Source organism: Triticum aestivum, chromosome 5B (assembly GCF_018294505.1).
Source record: "Triticum aestivum cultivar Chinese Spring chromosome 5B, IWGSC CS RefSeq v2.1, whole genome shotgun sequence".
Lineage (NCBI taxonomy): Eukaryota > Viridiplantae > Streptophyta > Magnoliopsida > Poales > Poaceae > Triticum > Triticum aestivum.
Genome location: NC_057807.1, coordinates 71,679,910 through 71,693,780, shown reverse-complemented (window position 1 = coordinate 71,693,780; position 13,871 = coordinate 71,679,910). Strand labels below are relative to the sequence as shown.

Below are 13,871 nucleotides of genomic sequence, written 5' to 3'. Positions count from 1 at the left end.
GAGTGAACCTTGCGCTAGCCCAACTTCTACCGGTCCACCGCCGCCACCAACCCTGCGCTAGCCCAACTTTTTCCAATAGATTTAAAAGTACATATCACGGGATCACCTACAGGGCGACATACATGGGTCGAGGCCCATTCATTTTTTGTTTTCTTTTTTCTTTTTTCTCTTTCACTTTTTTCTGCTTTAGTTTTGATCTTTCCTTTTTTCCATTTTTGTTTATTTTTAATTTTTACTTTATTTCCAAGTTGTTTTTTTGCGGTTTTTCTTTTTCTTTTCCCATTTATTATTCTCTATTTATTTTTTGTTTAATAAAACACAAATATTTTTTTTGATAAATATACCTTTTTAAAAAATACATGGAATATTTTTCAAAACACGTGAAAAGTTTTTAAAAATCACACACATATCTTCTTGAAATAGTTCAACATTTTTTGAATACACAATAATTTTTTTGAAACTTGTGAAATATTTTGAAAATTGCATACATACTTTTTTTAATTTGCAAACATCATTTAAAGCAAATAAACACTTTTTAAATTATTTTAGTACTTTTTTAAAATACATGAATGTTTTTAAAAAGCATATGAACATTTTTACGAAAAGGATGATTATTTTATTTTATTTATATGAGCATTTTATTATAACACTATGAAATTTTTACTTAATTTTTGTTAATTTGGTTATATCATACGATATTATTAGATTCTACATTCTTTCAACAATAAATTCTACTCCTACAAAAGACCAATGTGAAATTGACCACACTGTCTGCGGCCCATTAAGCAGCGAATAGCAGCGCCCCAGCGCAGCGTCTGGTCTCTGGGCGCCGCCCCACGACCACCTCCACGGCATCCCCCTTCCCGCGACCGCCGCCACCGCCGCCACTAACACCACTCGACTCCAGTCCTCCGCCTCCACGTCGACGCTGTTCCCCGGCCTCACCCTCAGCCGCCGCCGCCCCCTCCCGGTTCCCCGAGCCGAGCAGACTGCACGCCCCGTTCCTCACCTCGGTCGTGCTCAGCTGCTGCTTCCGCCACCAATGGCCGCCGCCGCGTCGGCGAAGCAGGTCACCAGGAGGAACTTCCTGGAGGCTCTGCGGGAGCTGGCGGCCCACGTGAAGGAGTGCGACTACGTGGCTATCGCGGCGCTGAAGACGGGCGCCCCCACCGGGTGGCGACGCGCGCTGCCGGTCGACACGGCGGAGACGGCGTACCTCAAGGCCAAATTCGCGTCCGAGTCCTTCCAGCCTCTCCACATAGCCGTCTGCCCGTTCCGCCTGGGCTCTGCCTCCGGCTCCGACGTTGTCGCCTACCCGTAAGCAGCCCTCTCGCTCATATCCCTCCGCAAGAAGCACCAACAAGTAGGATTTGGGGCGTGGTACTCTGTCAAACATCTTGTGCGCACTGAAATCAGTCGTAAGATAGTGTAGTTAGTAGTATGTTGGAGCGGTGGCCCATCAGCCTATGTCTTGTGTGCAGCATTTCGTTGAACACCTTGTGTGCATAAACGAAACTTTGCTACTCCAGTTTTGGGCAAATGGCAAGATGGGATCAGGTTGGTATGTAGGTGGACCTTTTTACCCTGGTATGTAGGTGTGACTATGGAAAGATCTATCATGAAGATGGTGAATGAAACACCGCTTCATGTCTGGGACCTTGTTCTGAACTTATGTGTCGATTGGGCTTAGCAGCAACGAACTTGCGTCGTTACCTTGTTGAAGGTGTTGTCTCGTTGCCGATGCTGGTCTTCAGTGTTTGGTTTCGGCAACCTGGATCAAATACTTTTCCTGACTGTCTCCGGCTGGACATGCCAACAATGGCACGGGGGTGTTTATCCATTCTTGACGGCGCTGTTGCGGAAGAAGTGGACTTAATCGTAGGTGTTAAATTCATGTCTTGTGATGTTTCTACCGTAGTTGTCTATGTCTTGTACTCCTTTTGTTGATGTCTCTGGCCTTGCTGCCTTGCATCAATTTCAATAAAGATGGTTGTGTGCATAACAATGATGTAGAGGCCGGAAGTTTTAACACCCTGTTCGAAAAAAGGGAGTTACCAAAATCCTCCTGTGAATCAAGGAGCTGGATCATTGGTAATAAAATGAAGCATACTTTTCCTTGCATAAAAACGAAGAAAATCATACTTTCCAAACTAGCAAGCAACTGACAGGGACATGAAATATCTCACAGAAATGACATATGAAAGAGCAATAAAGCTGCTTGAAAAAATCTCAGGATTGCCTGCCAAACCTGCTTTCAGTTTTGTCATACTAAATTCTGTTGCTCGCGCTGCTACCCCAAAGAATCTTCTTTGGTCGATGTTCTGTCATGTGTAATGACTATATCTTATGACTAAAGGGCAGCCCGGTGCATGTAGCTCCCGCTTGCGCAGGGTCGGGGAAGGGTCCGACCACTTTGGGTCTATAGTACGCAGCCTTTCCCTACATTTCTGTAAGAGGCTGTTTCCAGGACTTGAACCCGTGACCTCATGGTCACAAGGCAGCAGCTTTACCACTGCGCCAATGACTATATCTTATGACTGTAGCACTAAAATCTCCATTTATTATGGATCATCTGAGTTATTGCTTGTAAATGTCTGTTTAATTTTACACTTTGGGTTCATTTAATTAATCCAGGTTTCATCCTTTTGAGGAGTATGCTTGCTCTGTTTCTGTGCTCCAGTCTATTGATTTCTGTCATCATTACTGATGCTCCTGTCGGTCTTTGGGTTGTACAGGTACAATTTCCACTTGTTTCCCAGAGATGAACTACAGCTTGGAATGCCTTCTTATAGTTTCTCCTGCCAATCATCTTACTTTTCATTGATGGCCCGTGATGGTTTTGATTTTAATATGTGCATTTATGATGGTGAGTCCTACATCATGCACCCAAACAAATGGCAAATTTGGTTATTTGATAGAGGGCTTAATTTTTATATTGGCAGGTATATCTTATCTATCAAGGGTGCAAGAATCCTTGGCTAGGCAAAAGACTTTCACCCCTCATCTTCAGCAGCCATCTCCATCAGCAAGTGCATCCGTTGCTGATTCAGTTTTTACAACTAGAATTAAGTTGAGAATTCAGCATTGGCGTAAAGGATGTGCAGAACCCAGTAAAACAGCTGATGGTAGGGCACTTTCGATAAATAATACTAAAGCTACTCTGTGTATTATTTAGATAGTTAGATGTCTCCTAACATGAAGTCTTACCGTGCAGGATCTTTAGTTAGTTCTCTCAGGGAACTAATCATGGGCAGTGAATCATATGGTTCAAGGCCCAGTATGACCATCGATGTTTGCAGTGATCGCCAAGTTCAACTTGTTTTGGAGGTGTGGTTTCTCCACTTTACATTTCATGGTTTGTCCAAAAAAAATGTCATTTTCTTAACACTATTAGACTCTTTTTTTTTGGTGCGAATGTGACACTATTACACTCCTCCAAGGAAAAACATAATATATTCACTTTCTCACGCTCTTTAGTATTTTTACTGTTGTTTTGGCTACAAGAGCTAGGTGCTGTGATAAAGAACTGACAAATGTGAAATAGATGACATGCTTTTAGCAGGGTCTGATTTGTATGTGCTCACCCGTAGGGCGCAATCTGTATAAAATATAACTCCAAATCATTGATGATGTTGAGCTATACTGCAGACAGTAAATGGTACCTCTGGTGATCTTGTACCTCTTGTTGTTCCGGATAAAGGTGGGGTGCCTAGGGCTGTGCGTGTGATCTTTACTAGTTCTGCAGAGGATAAAAATCTTCTCCTGGTTTGTATCCCTAAAACTTGGCAACACCATTTAAATGTAACTAAATGGCGTAATCTTAATCTTGTTTCATTTTTTTTCCTTTGGGAACTCTTTTTTTCAGATGGACATCCAAAAATTGGAAGATGAGCAGAATTTGAAGTTTCGCGGATTTCGGGAAGTTATTGATCTAGTAGCATCTTCAGAGAAACCAATCATATCATACAATTGCTTGAATGGTATGTTAATGCATCACTAATTTTTTATCGACCTGTCATTTCTAAAATAGTATAACTTATTTTTTTCTTCTCAGACCTAACAATGATGCACACACAATTTATTGCGCCTCTTTCGCCGAACTTGCATGAATTTATGTGTTCTTCGAGGCTGGTTTTCTCTAGTGTTGTTGATATTGGCCACTTGTGGCGAGAAATTAGCCCTTTGAGAAAAGCGAAGAATATACAAGCGGCTCTGAGTTACTTACAGAGACAGTACTTTGTGCCAATGGAAATAGAAATACCACTGCAAGGTACAGTTCCAGCTAACTTAATTAACACACCATGCTGCTAATAAACTAGGGAAAACTTTGTTTTTGCCACTCTAGTTCTTGCCCACTTCACTTATGCCACTCTAGAATTCAACATCTCATTTTTGCCATTCTTAAATTTTGACAATATATCACAAATGCCATTCTATTAGGTCAATGGACGTTTTGACCAAACGGACCAGGGAAAAGACCATATTGCCCTTCATTATTTGTTTTGCTTTTGCCACTCCTGTTTTTGCCGAATATTACTATTGCCATTAAAGTAACGTTTAGGTTCACCATATAGCTGATGTGTTACAAATTTTGGCATGACCTATTTGAAAATATAACAACACACATAAATACACTATTTTGACCAGAAGTAAGCAAAGTAATAACATCATGACCAGTAGCATAGTAAAGAGGTTAAGACATTTTAAATATCAACAAATTATTTCTTAGGAGTACAAATCCACAACTAATCTAAACAGCAAGGTTCACATGCATATGAACCACCCAAAAGTCAAGCTCCACACAAGTTGAACATAGCACAGTAGTTGCATCAGCTACAGCTACACAACAAGGCATGGTGCTTCACAATATGTAATTGCATTAGCTACACAACAAGCTACACAACAAGGTTCAAATATGCATGGTGCTCCACAAAATTACATGCAGTTGCATCAGCTACACAACTACACAGCAAGGTTCCATATGGCATGGTGTTCCACAAAATAACATGTAGTTGCACAGGAAGGTTCACAACTTTTTGCTTCTTGTGCTCTTCGATGGAGGACATTGTTTACTTCTTGTGTTCTTTGCTGGACTATCATGTGTAGCAGAAGTCTTCTTAGATGCTTCAAAAACTGGGCTAGGCTTTGCCCTTTTACCACCTCCTTTTCTTTAGAACTGAGAATGAATGAAAATAAGAGTGTTGAAATGCAAATTTACAATAGGAAATATTAGACCATTATGGATTGTTTAAAGCCAAACAAGCATGTTTACCTGCTAGTACCCATAGTTTCAGCATCTATGGCATTGGCTTGTATATCTGCTGGCTCAACATTTTTTCTTTTCCTAGCAGTTTACAGATAGAGAATTAAGTTAGACTATGCATGTCATTGCATTTAGATTAGATGATGGATTTGCACAGCAAGGTTCACATGTATATGTACAATTCTAGGTCAGTGGATTCTTGTAAGAACGCGCCCCGTATGTCACAATCTGCTTATAAGGCGGCAGCTCTAACCTACATTGACACAAATTGGACATCCGTAAAGTGTGGAATTAGGCTAGCTAGCTAAGTCATCAACATATATGACATGGAAAATACTGAACAAAATAATCTTTTTTTTGCACTGTTCCATTATCTTGTTTCTATATTACCAGGGATCCCATATTGCAATCAGCATGTATGTATGACATATATGTACCAATGCCATGACTTTTTACTGAAAAAAAAATGCAAATGAGATAACAGGTTACTCCATTGATCTAACTAGTAGTGAATGAACTAGTGTAGGTTACTCCATTGATCTTTTCTTCCTCTTTATTTCTTTTTCTCTTTTCTCACGATTACAAAGTATACACGGCTGGTGTATATATATACACGCAGCCAGCACCAGCGGATACAGGTCCTAGTCGAATCGAATTCACCTATTAACAGACTTGGACTACAAATTCCTAATCCTAGTACTACTTCTACCAACGCAGCTAGATAGCTAGGCACAAGTCGTAGCCAGACTCAACTTAGTATTTTTCCTAATCTAATTATACGGCCACGTTGATCACACCTTACTAATTCTGGCTGAACACTAGTAACACAAGAAAAGAAAACCAACTCAAGCTAGCTTTCCTATACTACTACACCGATGTAGATTTGTAGACTAACAAGTTTGGATTAAGCTAACAATGTTTACTGTTACTGTACGCAGCCTGGGTAATGACCAGACTAGCATGTGCTTGCAATACTTTTTCTAGGAACTCTGCTTGCAGATATCCCCTACTAGCAACTTCCATAAGAAATCAAATGAACCATTTGCTTGCATCTGACAGGAATTATTAAACTAGTTGCTTCACCATCATATCTCACGAATCCCTAATTGCTCCTGTTATGCACACACGAATCAGGGCATGTGTACAACTAGACAAAGCAGCATCCCCATGAACAGATCAAACTCCAACGAACCAGCAGGAGCATAAAAAGAAATTTACTCTAACAGATAAAATGCTACACATCAGGGAGAGGAACCCGCAGGGTTGAGGTCTTCTCGGCCGTCCCTGCCGACGGCGCGACTCCCTCATCCCGTGTGAGCTGCTCGGGGAGGGGGTGGAGGCCACTGGTGTGGACTGCATCGGCGAGGGAGGCCGACGAAGGGAGCCGCGGAGGGGAGGCCGCAGATGTGTGAAGCGTCGGCGAGTCCAAAGCAGGGCGCCGCGGCGGGGAGACCGGACATGCGGATTGCGTCGGCGAGGCAAGATCAGGGCGCTGCGGAGGTGAGGTTGTAGGGGACGTGGATGCGGCGGCGGACGCCGGGGTGTGGACGCGGCGGCGGCGCGCCGGGGCATGCGGACGCGGCGGCATAGATGGATGTGGCTAGGTCATTCCTGGGATGGGGATTGGGACGGGTGTGTGTACAAATTTTCTTTTACTTTGTGTGGAGTGTGTATGGGTCACTTACAAAGTGGCCCCACAAGTCAGTAGGGGCAACTAATGTCATTTTTGCAAATACTGACAGGTCTTTTCTTGGTCAACTAGCAAGAATAAACGGTCAACTAACGGATGTGTAACAGAATGGCATTTGTGATATATTGTCAGAATCTAAGAATGGCAAAAATGAGATGTTGAATTCTAGAGTGGCATAAGTGAAGTGGGCAAAAACTAGAGTGGCAAAAACAAAGTTTTCCCAATAAACTATGGAGTTTCTCCTTGCTCATCATATTTTAAAAATGGAGTATATTATTTGTAACTAGTAGTAGGTGTGAGCCTTAAATTGTTGCATACATCATTATAATGCTTTCTTAGTGGCATTTTGAATTGAACCCCCGTTCTCTCTTTCTCGGTTTGCACAGATGGTACCAAGGGTGTCACAAAAAGTGGAGAAAATGTTCTGAGAATAACAAAATTATTTGCTAAGCTAAGCAAGTTACTTAAAATCAGTCCCAATTGTCAACCTCAGTCTGGTGAGCAGCATTACACAGTTGAAGATCACCGTAACATTCTTTATCCCGGTTGCATGGTGGAAGAATCTGATGGTGTTGACTGCACTAGTGAGCCAGATACCACAAGGACAGTGAGCACCCAGAGTGTTGTTTTCTTGTGGGGCTTTAGGGAGACATCTGCAGAAGAGCTGAGATCCCGCCTTGCAAGATTGCATCATGTCTTCTCAAAGGATTTTGATCTAAGATTGTTGGATAAGACATGCTCAGCTCTGATATTTCGTAGTTCTGATACTGCAAGTGAATTGCTAAGAGACATAAGCTTGGAGAGTCCCTCACTAAATAATTTCTTCTCAGAAGGTCTGAAAGCTGCAGGTTTTGATGTCTACAGGAAGGCTTGCAGTTCAGGGCTTTGGGATTCAGCTTTAGCTGAGGCCCTGGAGAGCGCTTCATTGGAGCCAGCTACTTCAACAATTTCTGAGCATGGTAGCTCTGAGATATACTGGAATAGTTCATTGAAGCTGGATCTAAAGGAGTATCTGGAATGCTAGAACGTCATGTAGCCTTCTGCTCAGGTAATCTTAAATTAGTGAGTGCACACCTCTAGATAGCATTCATAGCAGGCAAGTAAAATCAAGAAAGGAAGGGGAAGCTTGCTTCTTTGAACTACTTTCTCCCTGGACATAAGTTTCACTCTAGGTGAAATGTTATTTTGGTTTGCCTCAGAAATCACCATGTGCATATTTGAGCCGAGCTTCTGGACCTGATCTACCAGTCGGCATTTCCTGGGATTTCTTAGTTTCCATCTTTCATCTTGCTGTGATGGTAACTTGACAAATCAGTGACACCTTAGGGTGGGTCTGTTTGCGATGCAATAGGGTAGAATAACGGCATGGTTTTCAACCCAAATTGTTAGCCGGGCCATGAAATTGTAGGTACGTCAATTTCAAGGAGGATTCCGTTTACTATTTTTTCATTACTAGAGTCTTTCTTAAAAAATGATACTGAAAGGGCATCTTGTATATTATAATTATCAAGAAAAAGAATAGCTAGTACAATGGAAAGACAATGAAAAATAAAATTACATCAATGACTATGTTTATCTCCTGACTTACTCCTCCTAAATTAGTTATCTTTTACATGTCAATCTGAACCGTTCATTGCTGTTATTTGTTGTTGCTTAATCTAAGCCATTCCTTTTCTTCTGCCTTAATAACAATTCCCTTATTTTAGAAGATAGATAGATAGATAGATGTTATATTCCAGAGACAATTCCTCTCTGTAGTTGTGCGGTATTCAGCTCTCACTTCCTAATCGCAGGTACCTTTTAGACACATCGTATGCTGACCCGGGACAGGCCAATCCGCTAAATCCAAGTCCCCGCCTGCCCAGCGATCCTGGCGCACCCGGCATACCCAAGCCGTAAAATGCCGACTCAACGCACAATGAGTGCCCCCTCCATAGCGATCATCTCAACGCAATGGCCATAAACGGAGTACCCCGACACGGAAACTAGACGGTCTCACTGCAGCCCACACTCTCTGGGCTGTCGAGCTTAGGAGTTTACTCTTCATGGGAGTAGCCATTATCGTCGCTCAGGTCCAGTACACTTCTTCATCTAGAGTCAATATCGTCGCTCCCGACTGGAATGGATGTTCTTTTTTTTTTTTGATAGAGAACTCCCTCTCCGATTTCTATTAACAGAAACCAGAGTGTCTTATAAACCACCAGGAACTAAAGCGAAACTGCCATACATAACAGCAGCAAAAGACATGATGCGCAAACCCACATGGTGCAGAACTGGGCTATCCCCATCTGCCCATCAGGATTGCAGGGAACTGGGACTACGCGAGCCTACACGCGGCCGGAATGGATGTAGATTGCTTTCCTCTTAGGTTGAGCAGATCAGCATCTTCTATTGCTGCTGAACCGCTAACGCAAATCGAGGCCGCTCCTCTTGTTGAAGGGGGATTCCCTCATCTTTCGTACCTTCTTCGCAGGAGAAGGAGCACTGCAGTTGCTTCCTCTTTTGCTTGGCTCGTTCCTTCTTTTCTTTTCCCTTTTCTGCTGTCCTTCTGTATTCTCAGTTTCCGCGCCTGCACAAGTGGTCACACCATCAGCTTAAGCTTTTGTAAGAGATGGATATTTCATGTGCACACACAAGATTGTACATGGGCATTACCACTACGTTCTGGAGAGGATTCATCAAGATTATAAGCAAGCAGACGATTTTTTAGTTCGAAAGCTTCGTCCTCATCATCTCTCACCGGTGCACTTGCCTATGAAATTGTTAAATTGAGTTACAAAAGCAGCAAATAAACCATGACTCGAATATGTTTTATTTTTTAGCAAAGAGCAACATGTACTGCCTAGTACTCTCTAACTTAAGAACTTTATCAGTTGTGTTACTCTGTACCTTCTGAGATTTGACCAGAGTATTCCAACGCTGTTCCTTGTGTAGTGCTGCTTTTTTCCGCACCTGTTCTTCAGCTTCAAATTTGGCATCAATCACCTGTATCAAAATCAGCGAGTGAGAAGAGGTGAAACACATTACAGGAAAAACATTAGAGAGAAACACTGCTTAATTACATCCAATTCCTTTTCAAGAGCATCAAGGTCTCTCAGCCAAAGAGTCTCTGGAGTTGTTTTGCAGAGACTTTCAACTTTGTCCTCTAAATTCTTCTGCAGTGCGATGAGCTCCTGTATCTTCTCCGGAGTCAAGGTACCATCTGTCATTGCGAGAAGATACTCATATTCACTCGCATTAACTCCTGCTGCAGCTTCATCTACTGCTGTAACTCCTACAGCAACCGGCTCGGCCGTGATTTTTTTCCTCTGGGAAAGGCTCATACCCCTTCTGCTTAAGCTCCAGGAATAGCTCTGCCCTCTTCCTGTTATTGACTATGATGTCCCCAGAAATAACAGCAAGAATAAACCTCACTTTGTTCTTCGGCATCAACAACTCTTTTCTGATGTTTTCTAACATTACTTCCTGCACAACATAAATCAGTCAATGTGGCAGTTTGCATTTGAAAGACATCATCGCTAAGGAAAAGGTTTAACATGTACTCCCTCCGTTCACAAATATAAGATATTTTGAATATTTCAATATGGAATACATCTAAAACGTGTCTATATACACCCGATTCAGGAAAAAGTTAAAACATCTTATATTTGTGAACGGAGGAGTACCTTTCTTCTGCCATAGAATTTGCGCCTCAGTTTGAAGAACTCTTTAAGTACTGAAAAGGTAACACTATTTCAGATTCAAATCTACAAGAAGAGAAGGGGTTTGTAGTTGCAATCCATGTCCATATTAGATAGAGATACTCACTGTCCTCTGGGGTGTCATATTTTCGAATCTTCCCATCCGAGTCAAGCAAGTGCATGTTTGTTGTTCCTACTCTTCTTATCAACTTGAATTTCTTCTCAAGGCCTTCTTGCTTAGCTATATTCATGTTTTGCTCACTCAAGATGACATCAAACTCCACATTTGCATCATCATCATCACATTGTGACGATATTCCCTATACATTGGTTGCGGTCGAATAAAGTCAAATCATCTGAAACCCAGAGAACGAACTATTTGTATGACTATTACCTACCTCTAGGGGACGGGGCTAGTTTCAAGCTGCCTCCCGGGTCGCTCGTGGCGACTCCGGAGGCCCCTCGCCGCCACCACCAAACCAACCCCCCACCACCGCTCCCTTCCCTGGCCGTCGCCGGAGGATGTCGCCGGGCTAAGCCCTGTGCGACGGACGGCGGCGGCGGGGCCTTGCTTGGGCTGCTCTCACGCCCGCAGGCTTCCCCCTCCCCAAGATCCAAAAGCTTCATCACTGTGCGCCGCCTCGATCTGCTCGGCTCCTGCCGGCGCTAGTCGCTGCTCGGCGCGATGGGCTCCGCCGGTCTTCCCCATCCTTCCTCGACCTCCATCCGACTGGGCCGGGAGCGCAGCTTTGATCTGCTCTGCCGCGGACGGTCCTCGCCGCCGCTCGCCGTGCTAGCATCCAACGGGCTCCCTCGACCTCCCTCCAGCTCGCCTGCCGCGCTCCGCCTTCACCGCAGCTCCCCCGCGCCTCGACTCCAAGCCTCTGCTCCACGACCCCGAGCACCGAGCTGTGTGCCTCGGCTCTAGATCTGCATCCGCTGCTCTGGGATTCAACCTTCCCCTCTTGCGCATGGCCTGCACCAGCGCGGCTTGGCTCCATGCCGGGTCTTGCTCCTCCATGCCCCGACCAGCTCTTGCCTCGCTCCATCTCGCACCGCCGCGCGGAGTCCACTTCCATCATGCCCATCGGCGTCCTCCACCGTTCAGATCAGGCCGGGGCTCGCCGCTCTCGACCTGCGCCACCATCCTCCGCGTCGACCCTCCTATGCTCCCCCACCCTCTGTCCACCTCCGACGACGCACCACCTCGTCTCCACCCTCCCCACCGGCGGCCTGCTCCACTCGTCCTTCCCCGGTTCACCATCCGCCTCATATGTCCGTCTCGGTCCTGTCCTCTGTCGCCCTTCGACTCCACTTGGATGGCGGCCCACCATTGACAGATGTGCTACGGGAGAAATCCCCGCTGACCTTGTCAGCTGACCACGGCGGCGCTACTCCAGCGTCGCTTACCCTCTTGGGGCGTGGCTCATGTGCCACTCTTGTCTCTCGGTCCGGATTCGCAGCTCTCGGCTCTGCCCTCTGGGAATTTAACCGGTTATGCTCCAGGCGAAAGCTATGTGACGGCGTCATCCTCGGATGTCGTCCACCTTCTTGAAGGCGTCACTAGGGAGCTCCTTGCCGCCATTCATCCTTCGTTGCCCTTGGGGATTGGTCATCCTCTGCTCTGCTAGCTCAAGACCCTCTCATGCCTGTCGTCCGTTTTGGTGAGCTTCGTGCTCTTCGTGCTATCTCGGTTCATCTTTGCTCAACAACGACGCAACGATGCCTCCCCACCTTGCTAATCGTGTCGGCTTGCTGTGGCGGAGTTTCCAGTCAAGGTTCGTGATGGGTCACTCGTTGATTGGTGTTGCTCCTCTGTTGTGCCAAGGGGTTGGTATGCATGCAGGTGTGGTGCGTTAGGATAGTTGTTTAGTGTTGGTATTGTGTTTCCTCGATGACACACCACTTCCTCTCGACTTTTATGGTGGTGGTCTCTTGGCTTGCTGGCTAGGTAGTGCTTTCTTCGGGGCGTCCATATGCTCTCACCCTATGTAATCTTTCCCCCCTGTGTGGTTTTTCGGCACGGTTTCCCTTATAAACCGGGTCAACCTGTTAAGGTTTTCGATCCGGTTTTTCTTATAAACTGGATCAAACACTTGGCATTTTGGCCACTTTGAGCAATATATTCAGGTGGGGAATCTCTCCCCCCCCGGTGACCGTTCAAAAAAAATTACCTACCTCTAGAAATGGTGGTTCCTTGTCCTTGTCCTCATCATGCCACCAAGGACACATGGATTCAAGGAACTCTTGGTAATCTTCAGTCCAGCAGCGGATGGGAAGCTCCGTAATTCTAAGCTTGGTGTCATCAACTTCCTCTATAACACCAGTGATGGTATATGTGACACCACCTTCTTTTGAACTTGTCTCCTTCAAAGAGCCCTGTCAGGTTATGAACAGAAAATTTGCATGAAAAATCAATGTTTAATTAAGGAGCCAAATTTGCATAAAAAAATGTGACAGGACTAGCTGACCTTGAACCCCTTGTACCAAGGGTCCATTGGTATCACAGTCTCTCCATCTAGTAACCTTTTCAGATTAGCAATAATGTCTCTAGGATTATAGTTTGGAACATAGCTGCTCCATCCAGTGCCAATGCCTTCACTTCCATTGACCAAAACCATGGGCATGATCGGCATATACCTGAAGAAAAGGTGGCATATTTTAGGCGCACAAAAATCAGTCCATTTGCAATCATGCAGGGTGAATGTTCAAGGAGATAACATTACCAACTGGGTTCAACCGACTTTCCATCTTCATTCAAATAATAGAGAAGAACATCATCATCCTTTGGAAAAATTAAACGGGTGATAGGTGCTAATCTGGTGTAGATATATGCGGCATCAGCAGCATCTTCGCCCCCTCGGCACCTGGTGCCGAACTGGCCGCGGGGCTCCAAAAGGATGATATTGTTGCTGCCAACAAAATCTTGAGCCATTCCTATGATTATGTTGGCCAGACTCTGATCGCCATGGCGGTATGCTGCGTGTTCTGACACATAAGCAGCCAAGTGCGACACCTGTAGCCAACGAAGGTATAACGAATTCAGGAATATGCCATGATTGATGACTCTAAACGCGCAAATTCAACAACTCTTTTCTCCCACAAAATAAATTCATGAACACTTTGGCGCGCGCACACACCTTAGTTTCTTCAATCAAGTTCCTCTTGAACGAGCCGAACAAAACCTTCCTTTGCCCTGGTTTAAGGCCGTCCACCATTGATGAAGGTGTTGACCGTT

General features: G+C 44.6%; 1 protein-coding gene and 1 pseudogene across 3 annotated transcripts; one reads left to right on the top strand and one right to left on the bottom strand.

Moving 5' to 3' along the window:
* Nucleotides 1-806: 806 nt before the first annotated feature.
* On the top strand, nt 807-10,111 carry LOC123110467 (poly(A)-specific ribonuclease PARN-like). Of its 3 annotated transcripts, none has more exons than XM_044530994.1 (9): nt 807-1,317; nt 2,736-2,866; nt 2,943-3,125; nt 3,215-3,327; nt 3,649-3,765; nt 3,866-3,980; nt 4,055-4,270; nt 7,340-8,001; nt 9,888-10,111. In XM_044530994.1, the coding sequence occupies exons 1-8, from the start codon at nt 1,043-1,045 to the stop codon at nt 7,975-7,977; spliced, it is 1,788 nt and encodes a 595-aa protein (XP_044386929.1). In that variant the 5' UTR covers nt 807-1,042; the 3' UTR covers nt 7,978-8,001; nt 9,888-10,111. The 3 variants fall into 3 exon arrangements, with proteins under 3 accessions (XP_044386929.1, XP_044386928.1, XP_044386927.1); XM_044530993.1 differs by lacking the exon at nt 9,888-10,111 and adding an exon at nt 8,747-9,793; XM_044530992.1 differs by lacking the exon at nt 9,888-10,111 and having other exon boundaries at nt 808-1,317; nt 7,340-8,400.
* LOC123110469 (DNA topoisomerase 2-like) lies at nt 4,830-11,856 on the bottom strand (annotated as a pseudogene).
* Between the last annotated feature and the right edge of the window lie 2,015 nt (nt 11,857-13,871).

Excerpts from the sequence above, each read along its gene's own strand:
- LOC123110467 (XM_044530994.1), top strand. The coding sequence starts at position 1,043 with ATGGCCGCCGCCGCGTCGGCGAAGCAGGTCACCAGGAGGAACTTCCTG. Across the intron at positions 1,318-2,735 it reads TCCGACGTTGTCGCCTACCC|GTACAATTTCCACTTGTTTC; the intron begins GTAAGCAGCCCT and ends TGGGTTGTACAG. Across the intron at positions 2,867-2,942 it reads TAATATGTGCATTTATGATG|GTATATCTTATCTATCAAGG; the intron begins GTGAGTCCTACA and ends TTATATTGGCAG.